General features: G+C 40.1%; 1 protein-coding gene across 1 annotated transcript in view; it reads right to left on the bottom strand.

Moving 5' to 3' along the window:
• Window positions 1–3,491: 3,491 nt before the first annotated feature.
• The window catches only part of LOC128637968 (interleukin-18), an 85,608-nt gene continuing 66,141 nt past the window's right edge, over window positions 3,492–22,958 (bottom strand). Inside the window, exons 4-8 of the mRNA XM_053689854.1 lie at window positions 21,247–21,439; window positions 15,717–15,746; window positions 10,280–10,411; window positions 8,331–8,470; window positions 3,492–3,801 (exon numbers count right to left, since the gene is read on the bottom strand). Of these exons, the coding sequence (XP_053545829.1) occupies window positions 3,586–3,801; window positions 8,331–8,470; window positions 10,280–10,411; window positions 15,717–15,746; window positions 21,247–21,433 (705 nt within the window). The 5' untranslated portion in view covers window positions 21,434–21,439 and the 3' untranslated portion in view covers window positions 3,492–3,585. The remainder of the gene's footprint in view (window positions 3,802–8,330; window positions 8,471–10,279; window positions 10,412–15,716; window positions 15,747–21,246; window positions 21,440–22,958) is intronic.

Below are 22,958 nucleotides of genomic sequence, written 5' to 3'. Positions count from 1 at the left end.
GGATGGAGCCGGTCGTCATCGGATGAAGATAGAAGATGCCGCTTGGATCAAGATGGTTGCCGGTCCGGATCGCCTCTTCTTCCCGGATAGGATGAAGACTTTGGAGTCTCTTCTGGACCTCTTCAGGCACCGGATGATGGATCGCCAACCCCCGCTTGGGTTGGATGAAGATTTTGGAGCCAGGACGGATCGGTGATACCTGGTGAGGTGAAGACAAGGTAGGATGATCTTCAGGGGCTTAGTGTTAGGTTTATTTAAAGTGGGTTTGGGTTAGATTAGGGGTATGTGGGTGGTGGGTTGTAATGTTGGGGGGGTATTGTATGTTTTTTTTTACAGGAAAAAGAGCTGAACTTCTTGGGGCATGCCCCGCAAAGGGCCCTGTTCAGGGCTGGTAAGGTAAAAGAGCTTTTAACTTTAGTAATTTAGAATAGGGTAGGGCATTTTTTTATTTTGGGGGGCTTTGTTGTTTTATTAGGGGGCTTAGAGTAGGTGTAATTAGTTTAAAATTGTAATATTTTTCTTATGTTTGTAGATATTTTTTTATTTTTTGTAACTTAGTTCTTTTTTATTTTTTGTACTTTAGCAAGTTTATTTATTTGTATTTATTTGTAGGAATTGTATTTAATTAATTTATTGATAGTGTAGTGTTAGGTTAATTGTAGGTAGTTTATTTAATTAATTTATTGATAGTGTAGTGTTAAGTTAATTGTAGGTAATTGTAGGTAGTTTATTTAATTAATTTATTGATAGTATAGTGTTAGGTTTAATTGTAACTTAGGTTAGGATTTCTTTTACAGGTAAATTTGTAATTATTTTAACTATTTTAGCTATTAAATAGTTCTTAACTATTTAATAGCTATTGTACCTGGTTAAAATAAATACAAAGTTACCTGTAAAATAAATATTAATCCTAAAATAGCTATAATATAATTATAATTTATATTGTAGCTATATTAGGATTTATTTTACAGGTAAGTATTTAGCTTTAAATAGGAATAATTTATTTAATAAGAGATAATTAATTTCGTTAGATTTAAATTATATTTAAGTTAGGGGGGTGTTAGTGTTAGGGTTAGACTTAGCTTTAGGGGTTAATCCATTTATTAGAATAGCGGTGAGCTCCGGTCGGCAGATTAGGGGTTAATAATTGAAGTTAGGTGTCGGCGATGTTAGGGAGGGCAGATTAGGGGTTAATACTATTTATTATAGGGTTAGTGAGGCGGATTAGGGGTTAATAACTTTATTATAGTAGCGCTCAGGTCCGGTCGGCAGATTAGGGGTTAATAAGTGTAGGCAGGTGGAGGCGACGTGGGGGGCAGATTAGGGGTTAATAAATATAATATAGGGGTCGGCGATGTTAGGGCAGCAGATTAGGGGTACATAGGGATAATGTAAGTAGCGGCGGTTTACGGAGCGGCAGATTAGGGGTTAAAAATAATATGCAGGGGTCAGCGATAGCGGGGGCGGCAGATTAGGGGTTAATAAGTGTAAGGTTAGGGGTGTTTAGACTCGGGGTACATGTTAGGGTGTTAGGTGCAGACGTAGAAGTGTTTCCCCATAGCAAACAATGGGGCTGCATTAAGAGCTGAACGCGGCTTTTTTGCAGGTGTTAGGTTTTTTTTCAGCTCAAACAGCCCCATTGTTTCCTATGGGAGAATCGTGCACGAGCACGTTTTTGAAGCTGGCCGCTTGCGTAAGCAACTCTGGTATCGAGAGTTGAAGCTGCGTTAAAAATGCTCTACGCTCCTTTTTTGGAGCCTAACGCAGCCTTTATGTGGACTCTCGATACCAGAGTTATTTTTATGGTGCGGCCAGAAAAAAGCCGGCGTTAGTTTTTCGGATCGTTACCGACAAAACTCCAAATCTAGCCGATAGTAAAAGTGCCGCATGTACAATTAGCGCTGCTGATTGGCAAAAGCAAGCTAAATAAATAATGAATTAGTATTAGAATACGGTTTTATTTTAATTGATAAAGAATTAAATAATTATGATGTCACTTCAAATAAATATATAAGCTTAGAAGACCCCCTAATATAGGAAGAGGGTAGAAAAGCTGCTAATATAAAAGCTGCAATTAAATCATCAAAATCAATACTCCTTAGTACATTATTGTATAAAGCGAGGCAGAGAAAGCACTTTGGGCAAGTTAAAGCATGTTGTATGGTAAAACATAAAAAACATACTCTGAAAGAAGACCACATGCTATAGTGAGTTTTGCTGCTACCATAAAAACTGTAATTAAAACATCAAAATCAATATTCCTCTGTATTGTGTTGTATTATGCAAATGACAATAATCACTTCTGGCAAGTTAAATCATTGTTGTATGTTACATGATAAATGTTAAAATGTTCACTTGATATGTTGATGTGCTGGGATTATCAGCCATTTCTCCACATTTAATTGAATGCAAAAGAGCAGCTAGTTCCCAGGCAAACTGCTGTGACATTACAAGTCCTTTAGCAAAATGGGAACTAGATTTATTTTTGACAGTTTTTTGACTAGGGATGGGCGAATGTGATTATATCCAAATTTGAATGTTAGAACGAGTGTTATTGTAGAAATTCGATTTACATAATAGAATGTTGATAAGAACGAATATTCTTAAAAATTCTATTATCGAATGTTATTTACAGTTTTCGAATATCACATTCGAATTCGAATGTCACATTTGAATTCGACTGTTACATTCGAATGTCACATTCAAATTCGAATATTACATTTATAAAACACAGTATTAGACTAGAAATACTATTTCAAATTCGAATGTGACATTCGAATTCAAATGTAGCATTCAAATTCGAATATTACATTCATTAAACACAGTTGTAGACTAGAAATACTATTTCAAATTTGAATGTCATATTCGAATTCGAATGTCACATTCGAATTCGAATATTACATTTCGAAATTGAATGAATACATAGCTAAACATTCTATTATGTTAGAATGTTATATAAACATTCGAAATTCGATTCAAACGAACGAATGTATCAAAATTCGTTTTAAATTTCTAATTTTTAGAAACATTCGCCCATCCCTAGTTTTGACACATACTAGTGTAATTCCAAAAAAATAAAAATAAATAATTGTACTTCCAAAAGATAAAAACTTTATTGTAATTTCAAAAAATGAAGGTTGTACTTCCAGAAAAAAAATATTGTATTTGTAATTAAAGATTTGTATTCTAAAAAAAATTGTATTTCCAAAAAAAATTGTATTTGAAAATTTAGATTTGTTTTGTAATCGTATGTCACTATTTATGTACAGTGATAAAGAATCACACACGCTTGCCATTTTGACAACAATCTTATTTCTTTTAGAAACTGTCACCCCAATGCTGAATAAACTTTCACTTTATCTTGCTGACTTGTCGTATTGACAATACAACAGAGTGAGATGTCCCTGTCAGCCAATATGCATTAATACAGTAGTATGACAAAAATATATTTCCTGCTAATTTCTGTATAGCCAAGAGACATTTTAGTGACATTTTCGTGTAAAATTTGTTTTAATTGTTAGCCTTTGTTTCAGCTAATACAGCAGTTTCTTTGTAGTATTTGAGTTTAAATATTGTGATACATTTTTATATGATTATTAATTTTATTGCTTCATTAAAAACGCCTTGAGGACAATACTTTAAAACCAGTTTTTGCTTATTATCCTCCTCTTGGAATGCGAGGTAATAATCCGGTTTCATTGATGACTCAAATCTAAATGAAGAAGTTCCGGAGGAAAACGCCTTTTGGTAGAAAATAAATTCGCTTCTTTCTGACATTATGCTTACTGGGCGTTCTCCTTCCTGTTGCGTATAAGAAAAAATATAGTCAAACATTTAATACAAAATAATATATTACAAAGAGCATATACATTATCTAAAATAATGAGCCAAAGACTAAAAATTACATACCATGGGCTTGGTTAATGGACGCTAGTATGTCTGGGGGGTACAAATTTGGGGGGTACAGATTTGTGATATGTCATAACAGCCAGCACACTTAGGAAATGTGCTTGCGTAAGGGTCAAATACATTCTTGTAGTTGTCTGTAAAGTAGTGGTACTGCATAGAATGAGAACAGTCTCACAAGAGACGAGAACACAGCACACAGAATTCATAACGAGTCTATTGTGCTTGTGAAGTAAATCGCCTCATTATTTCAAAGCTGACGATCTCATCTCATTTTTCTTTACTCTTCAAGTGTTTTAAAAATGTATTTTTGTGCATATATTATAGAGGACTGTTTTATATAAGGACTGTTAAATACAGGGTCTTTTTATATAGGGGCTGTTTTACTTTATATAGGGATTGTTTTACATCAAGGCTTTTTTACTTAGGGAGTTTATACAAGGACTGCTTTATATAGGACTGTTTCATATAGCGACTATTTTATAAAAGGGACGGTTTCATATAGGAACTGGTTTTACAGGATCCATTTTATTTAGGGACTGTTTTACATATGTATAATATTACTTAGGGAGTGTTTTATACATGGGTTGTTTTATATAGGGATAGTCTAATATAGGGAATGTTTTATATAGGGACTGTTTATATAGGGACTGTTTTATACAGGGACTTTTTTATACAGGCAGTGTTTTAAACAGGGACTGTTTCATACAGAAATATGTTATATATTGAGTGTTTAAAGGGCCATGATACCCACATTTTTTCTTTCATGATTTAGAAAGAGAATGCATTTTTAAACATCTTTCTAATTTACTTCTATTATCTAATTTGTTTTATTCTCTTGATATTCTTTGCTGAAAAGCATATCTAGATATGCTCAGTAGCTGCTGATTGGTTGCTGCACATAGAAGCCTCATGTGATTGGCTCACCCATGTGCATTGCTTTTTCTTCAAATAAGGATATCTAAAAAATGAAGCAAAATAAATAATAGAAGTAAATTGTAATGTTGTTTAAATTTGTATGTTCTATCTGAATCATGAAATAAAGATTTTGGGTTTAGTGGCCCTTTAATACAGGGACTGTTTTATACTGGATGTGTTTTATACATGGTCTATATTATATAGGGACAGGAAATGTTCTTATATAGGAACTGTTTAATACAGGGACTGTTTTATATAGGGACCTTTATGCAAGTATTGTGTTAGTACAAAAAGAGGTAAAACACATAATTAAACTACTCAGGAGCCACATACAACTGCTGATCATGGAAAATGGCGGTGATCCAATCCAAAAATCACTTGCTCTAATAAATTAGAACATGCATTTGATGAAACCCGAGTGCATTATAAAGGGGCAAGAAATGTGATTGCGTTGTTCCTGTGCATAATAACTGTGATCACCTACAAAGCAAACCTGTTCATACCATTCAGTAATTTGCACTTTCCTTTTCCTGGTTCCACTTATAGGGACAGTAAACATTTTTACCCACAATGCTTTACAAACACTGATTTATGGAAAAGGCTTTAATTGCTATTGAAAATGTCTGCAACCAATTAAAACGTCTTGAGCATTGTTTCTAATTTTTATGAGCTGCTTTTATTCATTATTAAAATATTATTTTTTTAAAGGACATGAAACCAAAATGTTTCTTTCGTGATTCAGATAGAGCATGTGATTTTAAACATTTTTCTAATTTACTTCTGTTAACTGTCTTCATTTTCTTGTTATTTGTTGTGGAAAAGCAGGAGCGCAAGCTCAGGAGCGTGCACGGGTCTAGAGCACTATATGGCAGCAGTTTGAAAGAATGTTATTCATTTGCAAGAGCACGGCATTTAGCATACGCTGTTGGCATTTAGCATACGCCGTCAACATTTAGCATACGCCGTCGGCATTTAGCATACGCTGTTGGCATTTAGCATACGCCGTTGGCATTTAGCATACGCTGTCGGCATTTAGCATACGCTGTCGGCATTTAGCATACGATGTCTGGCGATATTTAGCGTAGGCTGTCGGCATTTAGCATACGCTGTCAGCATTTAGCATACGTTAGCATACAATGTCGGCATTTAGCATACAATGTTTGTCAACATTTAGCATACGCTGTTGGCATTTAGCATACGCCGTCAGCATTTAGCATACGCTGTTGGCATTTAGCATACAATGTCGGCATTTAAGATATGCTGTTGGCATTTAGCATACGCCCTCGGCATTTAGCATACGCTGTTGGCATTTAGCATACAATGTCGGCATTTAGCATACGCTGTTGGCATTTAGCATACACTGTTGGCATTTAGCATACGCTGTCGGCATTTAGCATACGCCGTCGGCATTTAGCATACGCCGTCGGCATTTAGCATACGCTGTTGGCATTTAGCATACAATGTCGGTATTTAGCATGAGCTGTCGGCATTTAGCATACGCTGTTGGCATTTAGCATACAATGTCGGCATTTAGCATGAGCTGTCGGCATTTAGCATACGCTGTCGGCATTTAGCATACGCTGTCGGCATTCAGCATACGCTGTCGGCATTTAGCATACCATGTCGGCATTTAGCATACGCTGTCAGCATTTAGCATACCCTGTCGGCATTTAGCATACGCCGTCGGCATTTAGCATATGCTGTCGGCATTTAGCATACGATGTCGTCATTTAGCATTGCACAAGCAGTTCTGGAGAAATGCTTGTGCAATGCCGCCCCCTGCAGATTCGCGACCGATCGGCCCATAGCAGGGGGTGTCAATCAGCCTAATCGTATCTGATTGGGTTGATTGCTGAGCAGCAGTCTTAAGACCGCTGCTTCTTATCTGCTGTTTCCGCACAAGCCTTCACAGGGGGATCAGGGGCCATTCGGCCCTTGATAATTCGGCCCCTTAATCCCAAAAGAACATTTTTGGGTTACATATCCCTTTAATATTTCACATGCTATCACTGAAAGAAATAAACAGCTAAATTTAGTGTATTCCTGTGAGTACATCCCATTTGGCGTGTGTGTAAATTGCTGCACTACATTGTGCTTGAGGTTACTATACAGAGAAAACAAACCACAAACACATAAGCACAACGTCCTAAACTTTTATTGTGGGTTGATTTTTTAAAGGGACATTCAAGTCAAAATTAAACTTTCATGATTCAGATAGAGGGGCCCATTTATCAAGCTCCGTATGGAGCTTGAAGCCCCGTGTTTCTGGCGAGCCTTCAGACTCGCCAGAAACACAAATTATGAAGCAGAGGTCTGAAGACCGCTGCTCCATAACCTGTCCGCCTGCTCTGAGGCGGCGGACAGACATCGCCGAAAATCAACCCGATCCAATACAATCGGGTTAATTGACACCCCCTGCTAGTGGCCGATTGGCCGCAAATCTGCAGGGGGCGGTATTGCACCAGCAGTTCACCAGAAATGCAGAGAGTGTGTGCTGTCTGCATTTATCAATGTGCAGCGGACATGATCCGCAATATCGGATCATATCCAATCGCATCATGATAAATAGGTCCCAGAGCAGCGATTTTAAACAACTTTCCAATTTACTTCCATTGACAAAATGTGCACAGTCTGTTTATATTTACACTTGTTGAGTCACCAGCTCCTACTGAGCATGTGCAAGAATTCACAGAATTTAGACGTTACAAACTAGTTAAAGGCACATGAACCCACACATTTTTCTTTCATGATTCACACAAAGCAATCCATTTGTAAACAACTTTCCAATTTACTTCTAGTATCCTTTGTTTAAGCAGCAGCAGCAATGCAATACTAGAAACAAGCTGATTCATCAGGTGAGCCAATGACAAGAGGCTTTTATGTGAAGCCACCAATCAGCAGCTAGCTCCCAGCTCCTGAGCCTACCTAGGTATACTTTTCAACAAAAGATACCAAGAGTACAAAGCAAATTTGGTAATAGAAGTAAATTGGAAAGTTTTTTAAAATTGTATGCTCAGTCTGAATCATGAAAGAAAAATTTTGGGTTTCATGTCCCTTTAAGGTATGCAGAACAATTATGCGCCCTAACTACGGGGTTGATCACTTTATAAAATGATTTAGCTACAAAAATCCAATAGACTTCAATGATGAATTTAATAGAAAAATTATTTAATAGATTATAATATAATTGTGGTCTACCCTAAGGGGTATATTCACCAAAGGTCGATCGAACATGATTTGCTGTAGTGAATCATGTCCACTCAACCTCACTAAATGCCAACGGCATACGCTGTTGGCATTTAACATTACACAAGCATTTCTGCTGAAATACTTGTGCAACACTCGCTAAAAGGTGGCGGGAAAGTTAAGGAGCAGCGGTCTTAACTTCTGTTTCTGGCGGACCAGAAACGATGGGGCGTCGATGCAGCATGCGCTGCTTAATAAATCGAACCCTAAATGTCTAATTTATTTGACAAATAGTTATTTATATGTCCTTACATTCCCACCTTAAAATGAAGTTTTTCATCATTTCCACAATACAGAAGATAGTTCCTGCCGTCCACAATAACCGTGAAAAGTACAGCCAAACCACTGTGGAATCGACCAGCTTCCCTGTATTTGTACAGGAAAAAATGGCTCCGTTTTTCTAGGAAAACAATAATGTAAAAAGTGATGAATCATTTATTTTATCAATTAAACAAGTCAATGATATTATTTACATGAGTAGATAATACATCTTCAGTTTATCTTTATGATTTGTTTGACTTAAAACAATGGTGTTGTGTTTATCTGTGTTTCTGTCCTGTAACATTTTTATTGTATGGCAGGTATTTAGTAGAGCTGTGCATTTGGGCTTCGGACTAATGCAAATTAATCTGAATTTTGCTGATTCGTCGAGTCGTTGGAGGAAACAAATGAAAAAAAATGATCGCTTTACAAAATCGATTTGATCATGCTGTTTGGCTTTAAAAAAAGGGGTGAAGGAGTTATATTGTTTGGTTAATCAGCTCCTTTGTTTGCAATAATGTACAGGGGGTTTGACCATTTATGCGTCCATTGTCCCCCGTATTACTAATGACTGATGTAAGGGACAGCCAGTAAGGCACTAAATGTTGGATTTTAGTGAAACAGGCTTGTCCAGTCAATCCTTAACCTAGCTTAGGGAGGTGGGAGACTAGTGGAGGCTCAGACATTTTAATAGCTTTGACTAGAGCTATTGGAACATACAGTTGTGTGACTTCTGTGCCTCAGTGAGCTAGTAAACTTTTTTTTATTAGTTGTATTTTCTGTTAACTTTGAAAGACAGGTTCTATTAATTGTTCAAATCCTGTAGTGTAAAATGTTTGTTGATATTATTGTCTATATATCTAATATGATTCTGAAATGAATGCCCACTTGGACAAAAATATTCCAAGCCAAACAATTGGAAAAATCGGAAAGGAATCTTTGAGAATTTTTTTTTTGCCTGTACACATGTCTAGTATTAAGTACATTTCTCATAGAATTTATTTGTTTGTAGCTTTAATAGATCGCTATAAACTGGAGTACTCTATCCTAGTCACATGTCCATGTTATTATTGTTAGTATTTAAAGATATCTTAAATTGTATCTGATGAGTTGTATTTGTCAGTTGCCTCCCAGGTGTTTGTTGTTATTTGTTTCTTATTTGTGGCATAAGGATGAGCAAGTCCCTAGATTGAGGACCAGTACAAGCCAAAGGGGCAACAAAGAAAAATGACAACAATGTCCTAGTATAAAGCATTTACGATGCACATTTTGTAAGGCAGTGCTTAGTTGCTGATATACTGTGCAATATTCCAGCAATGGATCCCAGTCTTTCATTCATGCAAATCCAAATAGTAATTTTAGCTGACTTTATTATTTCTATAATGGTCACAAGTAAGCTATATGTATATTGTTATCAGATTGTCATGTCTACACCAGAACGCTGAACCACAAATAACTACATGGAGCCTACGTTGGCCAGAAATGTTTGCAATATGAAAAACATTAGAAACCTGTATAGGCCCCTATTTATCAAAGGTCTTGCGGACCTGATCCAACAGTGCAGATCAGGTCCGTAAGATCTCGCTAAATGCGGAGAGCAATACGCTCTCCGCATTTAAAATTGCACCAGCAGCTCACAAGAGCTGCTGGTGCAACACCGCCCCCTGCTGACTCGCGGCCAATCGGCCGCCAGCAGGGAGGTGTCAATCAACCCGATCGTACTCGATCGGGTTGAATTGCAGAGAATCGCCGGCGATGTCTGTCCACCTGCTCAGAGCAGGCGGACAAGTTATGGAGCAGCGGTCTTTAGAAACACGGGGCCTCAAGCTCTATCCGGAGCTTGATAGATATGCCCCATAGACTTCAAGGCCTATTAAAACAGCTGGATTTTCTTTTGAGTTGCTGATGTGAAATTGTGTTTGTCTATTAAAATAATTTCATACTTTACCATCACGTGCCGATATATCAAATGGTGCCTCTTCTCTCTCAGGAAAAGCAAAAATCAGTTGATGTTTGAAGTTTTTAATGCAGCTGGGCTTGGGTTTTGTTTGACTATTTAATCTATAAGAGTCTACTTGATCTGTTAAAAAAAAATACAAAACAGAACATTTGTGTTAAGCACCAAAAATAGTAAAATAACATATTAAACTGATAATATCCACCTTAATCAGAAAATAAAATAGATGTCCACCTTAAAAAGTACGGCAACACAACAGTGGATATCACATTTGATAAGATGTATTTTGCAATGTACAAACTTTTTCTAGTAAGAGGTTTAGTTCTGATGTTTATGGTGCAAGTGATCAGCGGAGAATACAACGGTAGGCTGAGTGCATGTGCATTGTTATGGTTTCAATCAATTTATTATATTGCCCTGACTGAGTAAATATCAGTTTTAACAGTTTTCCTGAAAACATCAGTTCATTACACGTCTCATAATAGTATTATGTATTGCACTGTTAAAATATTAATAATAATAACGAGTTATGTAGCGCTTTTCTCCGGCTTGGACTCAAAGCACTTTACACAAGGGATATTTACATAAGAGGATTAGAAGTTACATTTTTTTTTAGTCTTAATTTTAAAATGTCCATAGAAGTGGTTTATTTCACTGTGCTTGGGAGAGTGTTCCATAGAGATGGGGCGGGATGGCTAAAAGCTTTCAAACCACATGTTTTATGAATTCTTGGCACTTTTAGCTTCTGGGCATTTGCTGATCGAAGAGTGCGAGCTCAAACATAGGGTACTAGTAGTCTAGTAGTTCTTTTAAATAGCTTGGTCCCTGATCATGCAGAGATTTGTAGGCTAGCAGGCCTATCTTGAATAGACCAAACAACAAAGCAAGGCACCTGGTCTCCAACAATCACAGGACACTTGAAACATGACACTCGCATCCAGTAAAGGCAATAGTAGTTTATTGGACATCAAAGGGTAAAATACACATCACATCCAAGAACATGGTCAGTCAGACTTGGTCAAACATGTTTTGTATAAACATGTTTGACCAAGCCTGACTGACCATGTACTTTGTCAATGACCACCTACAACCTAATGACTGAAGCTGCTAGTATATATACCTACATAGCACCTCCCTAAAATCTAACCACCTATCCTGGTAGAAAACTCTGAATTGGTATATGACACACCTGTGTTTAACACACCTAAAAGATTTACATAGATCAACTGCATATGCTGAATAAATACATGTAAAAAGTAAAGAGTAAAAGTAGAAAGAGAAGCATACGCTATACAGAAAATGTTCTCTAACAACATCATAATAACATATTTATGGTATAAAATATATAAAATCTATAAAAGATGACATTATATCTTAAGCAGTGATTAACTGTGCACTATGTAACACCAAGAAATACTGTATACCAATAATTAATTTTCTATATAACAAATAGTTTAATATCCCATTCAGAATTTAGGCCTCTTGGCACAACAGTTTCCAATTGGAAAATTCAAAAGACTTCCCTTTGTCTGAGAGTCTCATCTCTATTACCCCATCTGGGGTGTCTGGGAATAGCTTGGATACACTGAAATGCCAAGAGGGAAATATCAGAATGATGTTCTTTCTTAAAGTGTAGTGACACTGGAGTGGTGGATTTGGGGTCTTCAATAGACCATTTTCTGTATAGCGTATGCTTCTCTTTCTACTTTTACTCTTTACTTTTTACATTTATTTATTCAGCATATGCAGTTGATCTATGTAAATCTTTTAGGTGTGTTAAACACAGGTGTGTCATATACCAATTAAGAGTTTGCTATGTAGGTATATATACTAGCTGCTTCAGTCATTAGGTTGTAGGTGGTCATTGACAAAGTACAGTATGTTTATATGAAACATGTTTGACCAAGCCTGACTGACCATGTTCTTGGATGTGATGTGTATTTTACCCTTTCATGTCCAATAAACTACTATTGCCTTTACTGGATGCGAGTGTCCTGTTTCAAGTTTCAACTTACGAGTGTCCTGTTCCAAGTGTCCTGTGATTGTTGGAGACCGGGTGCCTTCCTTTGTTGTTTAGTGTATTTTTGGAGAGGGGCGTTTGATAGAGCGCTCAGGAGTGGCATCGGATGATGAGGTCATCAGCAGGAGACCAGTTGAGCAGTGAGTTGTGAGCGTGCTCTGCCTGGATCTAGCCAGTGTGAAGGCGGCTGATTTGACTGTGCAAATATTTCCGTTTGGTTTGAGTGGAATCCTGAGCACTGCCTTTACTTGTTGTCAGTCTATCTTGAATAGTATGCACCATTTTAATGGCAGGCAGTGCTGGGAGTGGAAGATGGGTGTTACAGGGTAAGATTTTGGTTTGCCAGTTAGAAGCCTTGCTGCAGCCTTTTGTATCAACTAAAGGAGATGCAGTAGTTTTTCTGGGAGAGCATAATAAAGTGCATTGCAGTAACCAATAGACATGTGCATGGCGAAAAAATTCGGTTCGGTTCGGTTCGGATCGATTCGGAATTTTTCGAAGTTCGGTTCGGATCGATTCGAATTCGGAAAATTATGAATCGATTCGTTTCGGATTCGTTTCGGATTCATTCGGATTCGAAGAAATTCGGCTGGATTCGGTTCGATTCGGTTCAATTCGGTTCGTAAATTCGGCATTTCGGTAAGTGTTAGGTGGGATTAGACTAGTATTATACTGTATATTAGGTGTTAACCTAACATACTGTACAATACTAGTGTAATCCCAATGGCCATCTGAATTTACGAATCGATTCGGTTCGATTCGGTTAGATTCGGAAAATTCAGCAGAATTTTAATTCGGAAATTCGGTTCAATCCGAATCGCCGAATTTGCCGAATTTTCCGAATTTCAGAATCAAACCGAAACGAATCGCACATGTCTAGTAACCAAACGAGATGTCACAATGCATGGATGATCATGGGAAGATCTTCTGTAGAAATATGATGCTTGATCCTGGCTATATTATTTAAATGAAAGAATGAGGCTTGTAATGTGGCTGATATATGATGTTTCAGAGAACGTCCACTGTCAAGCATAACACCAAGATTTCTTACTAGATTTGAGGATTGTAGTTTTGATCTTCCACATTCTAGACCAATTTGTTATTCTTGCTGCATTATTATACAACTCATAATAGCATTTTGTATTGAACTGTTACTCAGTATGTTACTGTTTGCAGTTGGGAATAGCTCACACAAACATCTATTTATTATGGTGCGAGCAGACATCGATAAATGCCAGCAGCATACGCTCTCGGCATTTATCATTGCACCAGCAGTTCTTGTGAACTGCTGTTGCAATAACGCACCCTGCAGATTCGCAGCCAATCGGCCACTAGCAGGGGGTGTCAATCAACCTGATCGTATTCGATCGGGTTGATTTCTGTCGATTCCTATCTGCCGCCTCAGAGCAGGTGGACAGGTTATGGAGCAGCGGTCTTTTGACCATATGAGCTTGATAAATATGCCCCCTAGTCTATCCAGTATATGTTGATGTGTAAAATTAAATTCTCATTAAAAAAAACACTAAATGCAGTAGAATTACATAAACAACAAGTGCATAATAAAAACACAGTGCGATAACACTTAGGGGCCGATTTATCAAATGTCGGGCGGACATGATGCGCTGTAGTGAATCGCCCCCTGCACATTCGCGGCCAATCGGTTTCTAGCAGGGGGTGCCAATCATCTTGATCATATCTGATCGGGATGATTGAGTTAAGGAGCAGCAGTCCTAAGACCGCTGCTTCCTAAATCTGTTTCCGGCGAGCCTTCTGGCTCGCGCGGAATAAGCAGCATCCGCTGCAAATAAATGTACCCCTTAGTCTGAATTTCAAATATGCAGTAGATTTTTTTCTGACAAATTATTTTTTTATCTCATTTTCCAGCCTCTGTATCATGTGACAGTCATCAGCCAATCACAGACTAGTATGCGTATACCCTGTGAGCTTGTGCACATGCTCAGTAGAATCTTGTTCGCCAGAAAGTGTGAATATAAAAAGACTGTGCAAAATTCCATAATGGAAGTACATTAGAAAGTGTCTTAAAACTGCATGTTCTATCTGAATCATAAAAGTTTATTAGACTTGAGTGTCCCTTTAAATACAATTGAAATAAAAAACAATACTATTAATAAATCAGAATAAACGTTACCTAAAAGTTGCTATGAAAAAAAAAAGATGAAAAGAACAGTGTGTGCACTCTAGATCAGGGGTCAGCAACCTTGGCACCACAAAACAACATGCAGTAAAAGACAAAAAGATTGTATAAAATGAACAAGTTGTTCTAACTGTAATCAATAAACCCCAGTATGTAAAAAAATCAGTGCACAAAACACACAAGTGAAGTGGAAAATGTGCATAAAACCAGAGAAATGACGAACGCTGCTGCTCTACAAACAGATTAACTAGCTGGAAAATGTTCCACTTCCTTTTTTCACATTTTTGTCGTTTCCTAATTCAGCATTTTTTTAACAGTGCATTTGTCTCAGACAGATTTGTACTTTTTATGGCTCTGCAATGCAATGTAAGCATTGTTATTTGAATGATATATACCATATATATAACTGCCGCACTCTGGGTAATACACAGATCCTATGTGACCTATATAACCTATATAACTAACATAAGTTTTTTTTATATATTATTTATTTTGTATACGTTTTGTGTGTGTGTGTGTGTGTATATATATACCTGTATATATATATATATATATATATATATATATATATATATTATAGTCCTTTAAATTCAAACATGTTGCCATATACCTTTGAGCCCTTATACAACTATTAGAAGAATAAAAGCAACATATGAAATTATTTTCTAAAAAATTCCTTTATGGAAAAAAATAGAACAGTCTAAATACTACCCATCAAACCACCCCAATAGTTTTAACATTCTTGTGGCCTCTCGTATTTGAAACACTGGATATGTTTTTATGTTAAGGCTATGAGGCGAGATTTATCAAGGGCTGAATGGCCCCTGATGCCGCTGTTTCCGTGTGAGCCTTCTGGCTCGCCGGAAACAGCAGGTATGAAACAGCGGTCTTAAGGCCGCTGCTCCTTAAATGGTCCGCTGCCTCTGAGTCTGCGGACATCAATCCACCTGATCGTATACGATCGGGTTGATTGACACCCTCTGCTAGCGGATAATTGGCCGCAAATCTGCAGGGGGCAGCATAGCACAAGCAGTTCACCAGAACTGCTTGTGCAATGTAATATGCCGACAGCATATGCTGTCAGCATTCAGCAATGTCTGGCGGACATAATCGCTACAGCGTATCATGTCCGCCAGACAATGATAAATCGGCCCCTCTAACTTATATCAGCTGGAAGTTTTGATATAAGCAACATTATCTATTTAATAAAATACAAAGCAATTTTTAAGAGTACAGAAAGAATATTAGATTACCTTCTCCTTCAACAGTGCAGGCACAGTCAACTAAAAAAAGAGAAAAGTGTTAAATAAAAGCGACAGCTATTTGACGTGTTTACATCTAATGTGCAGAAAGTCATCTCCTCACTATAGGTAAAATGCAGAGACATAGAAAATAGAATTGTTGTTACACATGGTAAAAATAATAAAATAATATTAAACATTAAGGGCCAGATTACAAGTGGATCAGTGTTTAACACTAAGGGATTGAATGCTTACCGGATCCTTTCCATCAGAGAAGGGGAAAAAAACACACCTAACTTAACTTAATAAACTTTATAAATATTAAATATGTGCTATAAATAAATAACGACAGACAACTTTTAGTAGGAAATTTTTGACCATCACAGGTCAAAAGATTGATTAAACTTTAACTTTGTATTGAAAAGAACCAACAGAACGACAAAATATGGCGACATAGAGACCAACTAACCCAGTACAGCAAGGAGATCACAGGCTCAACAGAAACAGCAGCAGCGGGGTCTCTGATCTAAAGGAGATGACGCTGAGGGGGTTACAGAGATCACATGACCACCCCCAAGGGGGAGGGAGAGGGGTTACCTCATGTGCACATGAGGCCTACCGCTCCTCCCTGGAAGTCTGATCATCACTCACCCCTAGTGACCTTCTCCTGCGCAACAGGGCCGAGATCTCCCGCCACCAGGGTGCTTGAAGACCTCCACCTAAGGATAAGGATTTTCTGCTACCAAGCCGCTCGAACCGCATAGTCAGAGAAAGGAGATCCATACCTTACCGCAATGGGCTTATAGAGGCCTAGGTTGAGTAGCCATAGCCCTGCCATTGTGAGCCACCATGTAGCAAGAAAATAAAAAATTGGGGATGGGAGAGAGGGAAACTGTCTCAGCCAGGGTCCGATGGAGAAGAGGAAGTTGCTTGAGAGGAATAAGCTTTTTACTGGTAAGGAGGGGCCTTCCCTATTCTGCAATAATGTTGCTACCCCAATGCCAACTCTCTCTCTTCTTTCCCACTCTCCTACAGCCTTAACCTTTAGCCTGTTCCAGGCCCATGCTGGGCCCTACACTGTTTTAAGGGATTAAATGCTTATCGGATCCTTTCCATTAGAGAAGGGGGGAAAAACACACCTAACTTAACTTAATAAACTTTATAAATATTAAATATGCGCTATAAATAAATAACGACAGACAACTTTTGGTGGGAAATATTTGAAAAGAACCAACAGAACGACAAAATATGGCGGTATAGAGACCAACTAACCCAGTACATCAAGGAGATTACCGGCCCAACGGAAACAGCAGCAGAGGGATTTCTGCTCTAAAGGAGATGACGCTGAGGTGTTACAGAGATCACGTGACCACCCCCAAGGGGGAGGGGGAGGGAGAGGGGTTACCTCACATGCACGTGAGGCCTACCACTCCTCTCCTGGAAGTCTGGTCATCACTCACCCCTAGTGACATTCTCCTGCGCAACAGGGCCAAGATCTCCTGCCACAAGGAAGCATTTTAATGATGCACTTGCCACCATGCACCACAACCTGACTTAAAGGAAGGGTGAGATAGCCCTTTGAAAATCCCCTATAAAAAAGTCAAGCCCTAAATCAGAGAGGTGGACTTCGTCCCTCCTATATAGCTCAGTTCTGTCAGCCGAGATGGCCTCATGCCGTACCACAAAGCCACCAGACTCTGTGACGGTTTTTGCTAAAGAGGCATTAATTTTCTTCCTGATTCTATATGCCGCTGTATGAGCAGACATATGCCTCCAATATAGGCGGGGAACTATATTTGACCATCCAATGGTAACACCGGGAATAAGGACTTTCAACCAATTAATGTCCGATTGCATAATTTTTACCAGTTGGAGCACCGGGACGGTCCGCACGTCATTACCCCCTAGGTGAAGGATAAGGATATGAGGTTTCCCCATCGTAAGAGGGCCTCAAAGATCACCCCGCTAGTTGTGGCCAGCACATACCCCTGTCCTCTAACCACCTAATAGAGGTTTTGTCGGAAGGAAAACCTAAGGACTGGCCAGCTGGAAGGGAGGCACAACAGAGAGAGGCCCAGTGGATGAAGGAGTGACCCACAATCCAGATTCGCTTAGCTCCGGGTTTAGCTTCTGTGGAGACAAAGAATTTAGTATTTGGGAAAAGAACAGTTGCAAGTTATACAATTGGGCGGACATAGGTTTTAAAAGGGTTGGAGCGCCACCGACCCATGCGTTTTATGTCCTCGCTTGAGGAACCTAACTGCGCCGCATTTGTAGCTGCCCCTATACGAAAAGAGTGCGGTGCAATTTTGCTAGCATCCAGCCCTGCCTTAACTGCCGCTTGCTTCAAAACCCGATTTAATTGGAACTTAGACAGGGACCTACCATCTGAGTAAATCAAGAACTGGCCTAGTACCTGAGGCCTGCTGGCCAAATACAAGTTAACTAACTTTACAGGGCAGAAAGCACTATCAACCTTTGGTGGAATGGTTAGCCAAATGCCTTTCCCAGCCTGGTCCATTTCAGAACATGGGATAAATAGCAAGAGTGAGTCAATTGCAGCCCTCACATGTTCAAATTGGACCCCCTACCCTGACTTCAGCTTAGAGGGGGCCACTAACTTGCTGACTCTAAGTGCCCAAGCGAAGGCTGTTTTGAAAAGTAAAACCTCAATCGTCGATGTACAAATGCTATCAAGGGCTTGTACCAACTGTTCCAGGTGCTTACTGGTAATGGACTCACGAGAATCGCATTTCCGCGGCTGTATTCTACCCCAACCCTTAACTATGTGTCTAATGAAAAAGGAATTTGTAGGGTTGGGGAGGGTCAAAGCTCTATAAAAGAAAGAACGGGCAGCTAGTTTCGACTGAATGGCACCTTGACGCGCGCCCAAGGTGTGCAAACTCACCAACCAATCACATAACGTTGCCTGAGAACCCTGAGCAGCTTCGACTACCTTGGACAGACAGAACTTGTCCCACTCGTTCCATATTCTCACGTTAGCGTGCCATGTGGATGGGGCTAAGGAGGAGTGAACCAGAGGCAGCAAAGCTATCCAGGAACTACCAGCTGCCAAAGGAAATAAGGACAACGTAAGCCTACTGAGGATGCCCTAGGAACTAGCCATCTAAAAGTCTCCCATTCAAATTGTGACAAGGCGTCTGCCACTACATCATTCGCCCCAGGGACGTTTCTTGCTTGGAACTGAATATTGAGCTCCAAACAGCGCAACGCTAAGTGACGCAGCAAAGTTATCACCACTGTGGAAGTGGCTGATAAGTTATTAATTGCGTATACAACACTGGTGTTGTCCATCCAGAACACTACAGTCTTGTCTGCAAATTTCTTACCCCACAGCTCGATCGACAGGACTATGGGAAATAGTTCAAGGAGGGTTACATTGCGAGTAAGGCCTGCAGCAGCCCATGAACTCGGCCAGTGCTTTGCACTCCACTCCCCCGGAAGTAAGCCCCATAGCCGTGCGATCCAGCTGCATCCGTATAAAAGGTGCAACAACTGACTAGAGATGGGATCTGAGTGCCAAACCCGCACACCACTAAACCGTTGAAAAAAATGCTCCCACACTCTGAGATCCGCCAGCAAGTCTCCGAGAGGGTAATTCTGTAATTGGGCTTTGACCTACCACAAAGCTGCCTTTCTAGCCTACGGTTAAAGACCCTACCCATGGGAATAACTCTACAGGCGAAGTTAAGCAGGCCTAACAGTGATTGTAACTGCCTTGGTGAAATAATTCTGTTGGAAACAGCTGCTCTAACTACCTCCAGCATGGCCTGAACCTTATTTGTTGGTAACCTGCAGAGCATTGCAATTGTGTCAATTTCAATACCTAGAAAAACTAGGCACAAAGTAGGACCCTGAGTTTTCTTTTCTGCTAATGGTACCCCAAAATGAGCCATAATACTGCGCATCCTGTTCATTAAAGTTAAACATTCATCCGCCCCAGCCTTCCCTACAATAAGGAAATCGTCAAGATAATGTGCTATGGAATCGCCGCCCGCATCAGAGGCCACTGCCCAGTGAAGGAAAGTGCTAAAAGCCTCAAACAGTGCGCACGACAGGGAGCAGCCCATGGGCAGGCAATGATCCACATAATACAACCAATAAGTGGAAAAACTGAAGGTTGAAGTGGCAATAAACGGAAGGCAGACTCAATGTCCAACTTCGCCAATAGAGCCCCCAGTCCCGTCCTTCTAACCAGTTCTAGCGTGCTATCAAAAGATTGGTAGCACACTGAACTGAGTTGTGGGTCAATAGCATCATTAACTGAGCTACCTTTTGGGTATGACAGGTGCTGTATAAGGCAGAATTTCTCGGAGTCTTTTTTGGGTACCACCCCCAGAGGAGAAATAACTAAATTGCTTAAGGGAGGTGAAGGAAAAGGTCCGGCCATCCGGCCCAAGGCCAGTTCCTTGTTTAATTTTTCACTCACACTTCTGGGTACGCCGAAATTAGGTTTCTATTAAATTTTGCGCCCTTAATATTCCTGACTATTGGGATTTTAAACCCGTAAGAAAACCCCTCCCATAATGTTTTCGCAGTCGCTTGGTCTGGGTAGGCCCACAACCATGGTTCAAGTGCGTGAACCTTAACTAGTGTTTCCGCCTTTTTGTCCCAGGATGGCAATATTTAGTTTACTAGGTACTGTCCCTTCTCTTTGCGCAGTCACTGCTTGGGTGGGGACCTGAGCAAATTCTACAGGCATGTCTAAAGGAGCAGGCACTACCCCTGTCACACTTCTTGTCCTGAAATGCCCAACATGTACCCCCCTTTTTTCTAATTCTACTTGGAAGAAATGACTGAGAATTAGTGTTTGTTGAGGAAGAAGTGGATCGCCCTTGCGGGTCAATCCTCTGCCAAAGTTGATTGTCAGTGGAGTCGAATGTTAATGTAGGATAACCTGCAATTTTTCTCCTAAACTCGGCATCATATTCCCTCCAAGCCCCCTCACTATGGTTACGCTGTATCCAATGTATGGTGTCAGTGTATTTTAATATTGCCAAACTTTGAGAAGGGTATATTTCGATGTAACAGGAGGAGAAGACCCTAAAACACTGAAGCCATTCGTCGAAAGTGTAAGGGTGTTTACATTTTTGGGGGCCAGTCCCATCTGCACTCTTTTCCCTTTGCCTATAAGCCTCAACCGAGAGATCGAATATGTTAACATACTTTCCCTGATGAATTCTCTTTACCACTTTCTGACACAAGTGCTTGTGTAACGAATATATTTTACCTGGGCTGGTGTCACCATACAGCGCCGCCCTTCTTTCTGAAATAGCCCTAGCTATAGGGGATTCTGCCATAGCCTCTGCAGAGAGGGCAGCAGGAAGGAGTGAGGTATTTTCAGAACTGTCCTGCCTCTTGTCTGCCCCTGTCCCCCCTCTCAAAATCCTTTTCATCATCCTAAACATTTTCTTCTGTCCTTTCCCCTGTAGATCCAATGAAGTGTCATTGTCTGAATCTGTATCAGTGAGGGAAGAGTCAGAGGAGTCGTGTCTGTCGTGTGTAAAAAGAATAATCTCACCGTGGTTCACTGAAGGAATGTTCTGTCCTGCAGTGCTTCCATCCAATCGTGGAGGCTGTTGAGGCACCGCCACAGTGCTAGATGCTCCCGTCTGTTCCTTAGTTGAGCCTGGGGTAACTTCATTGCCCTCTATATTGGTGGGTACAGTTGCTGCTTGTTTAGATTTTGCTGTGCCAGCGGAACTCATTACTCCCTGTAAAAGATTTAACAAGTCACGAGCACATTGTACGTTGGGTGTGGTGGGATTGGTATTAGTAAACAGGGAGGCAGAGGAATTTTTTCCCCAGGCACAACATTCACATTGTCTGCTAAATTATGAACACCACAATGTGGTATAGAATTTCCCTGTTCACCACCATCCACACACGCATTCACACAGATGGATGAAGGGTCATGCTGTAATTCAAGCCTTTCATCGACAATCATACTATGATCACACACTTGGGGGTTAATAACTGAACTGTCTTGATTTTGTCCCATTTGTCTGACTAGTGGAGTATGTTTATTCCCTCCATATTCAAATTCAAGAGGCCTCTTAGCCCTGGGAATTTTGAAGCCTGCTCGCATACCCCTTCCTCTCACAGTATATATATTTTTTGCATTAACAGCTCTTTTTTGTGTGCGGCCCCTTTGCAGCCCCTGCGTTTGATTTCTACCTCTTGCTGCTCACTTGCACTGCCCGCCTGCGCCATAAGCCCCTGTCTCTCCTCTTACCAACGGTCCCTCCATGCCCAAGGACGACTCAGGGTGTTCACCTGCAGACCTTGATGCACCTGCCGTGTGTGTTTGACCGCCGCCCACTTCCGGTGACGTAACCGATAGAGTAGCGAAACCTGAAGTAGGTCCCGACCCACGCGGCTGTTGTGTATGTGTACCGCTCGGCCCAGGTAAGTTGCACTGGAGGGATTGGATTAGTGTGTGGTGTGGCGGTATAAGCTGTAATAGGTCCGGAATGACCTGAAGACCTAGCAGGTGTCAGAATACCCAATGATGGTGCAGGCCTGGTTGATAAGTGAGGCGGTTGCACCGGAGGGATTGGATTAGTGGGTGGTGTGGCGGTATAAGCTATAGTTGGTCCTGAATGACCTGAAGGCCTACCTGGAGAGAGTAGACCTGAAGCCCCCCCCCTTGATTATTCATCACCGGAGCTTCCAGTATTGGGGGCAATTGACTATTTAAATTGTGAACAGTGTGAGGCTGCATATTTTGGGCAATATTTGAAGAATCATTTAGAACCTGTAAATTGGCCATCTGATGCCCACTCTGTGGATTAGCTACTGAAGCAGCCATTGCAGCAGCAATGGATGTTAAGAAAGTTGAGACTGTTGAAACTGCAGAAGGCGGTACAGCGTTAAACAATGAAGCCACATGACTAGCTGGGAAAATTTGCTGGGGCTGTAAATTTAAAATGGAAGCTTGCTCAGTATCCATAGGTTGAGACAATTGAGAATCCTGAACTATCTCTGTATCAACTGTGACCTGCTCTTCAATTGTATTAATTTGTGCAGTAACTACGTTTGTGTACTGAGTGGGGGGTATAATATCTATATACTCCATGTTATCTGCTTGTACACTTATCTTTTTGCTTTGTTTTGGTTCTGGTCCTGATGTTCCCTGATCGTCCTGATAACGCCTGGGAGAAAGAATGGAACGCCTGGAATGATGCATAACTGCACTGCACAATATGGAAAACTGTCTCAGCCAGGATCCGA

The sequence above is a fragment of the Bombina bombina genome, chromosome 8, assembly GCF_027579735.1.
Source record: "Bombina bombina isolate aBomBom1 chromosome 8, aBomBom1.pri, whole genome shotgun sequence".
In the NCBI taxonomy this organism is placed as follows: Eukaryota; Metazoa; Chordata; class Amphibia; order Anura; family Bombinatoridae; genus Bombina; species Bombina bombina.
Note: the sequence above shows the minus strand (reverse complement) of the source record. Positions and strands in the feature narration are given on the sequence as shown.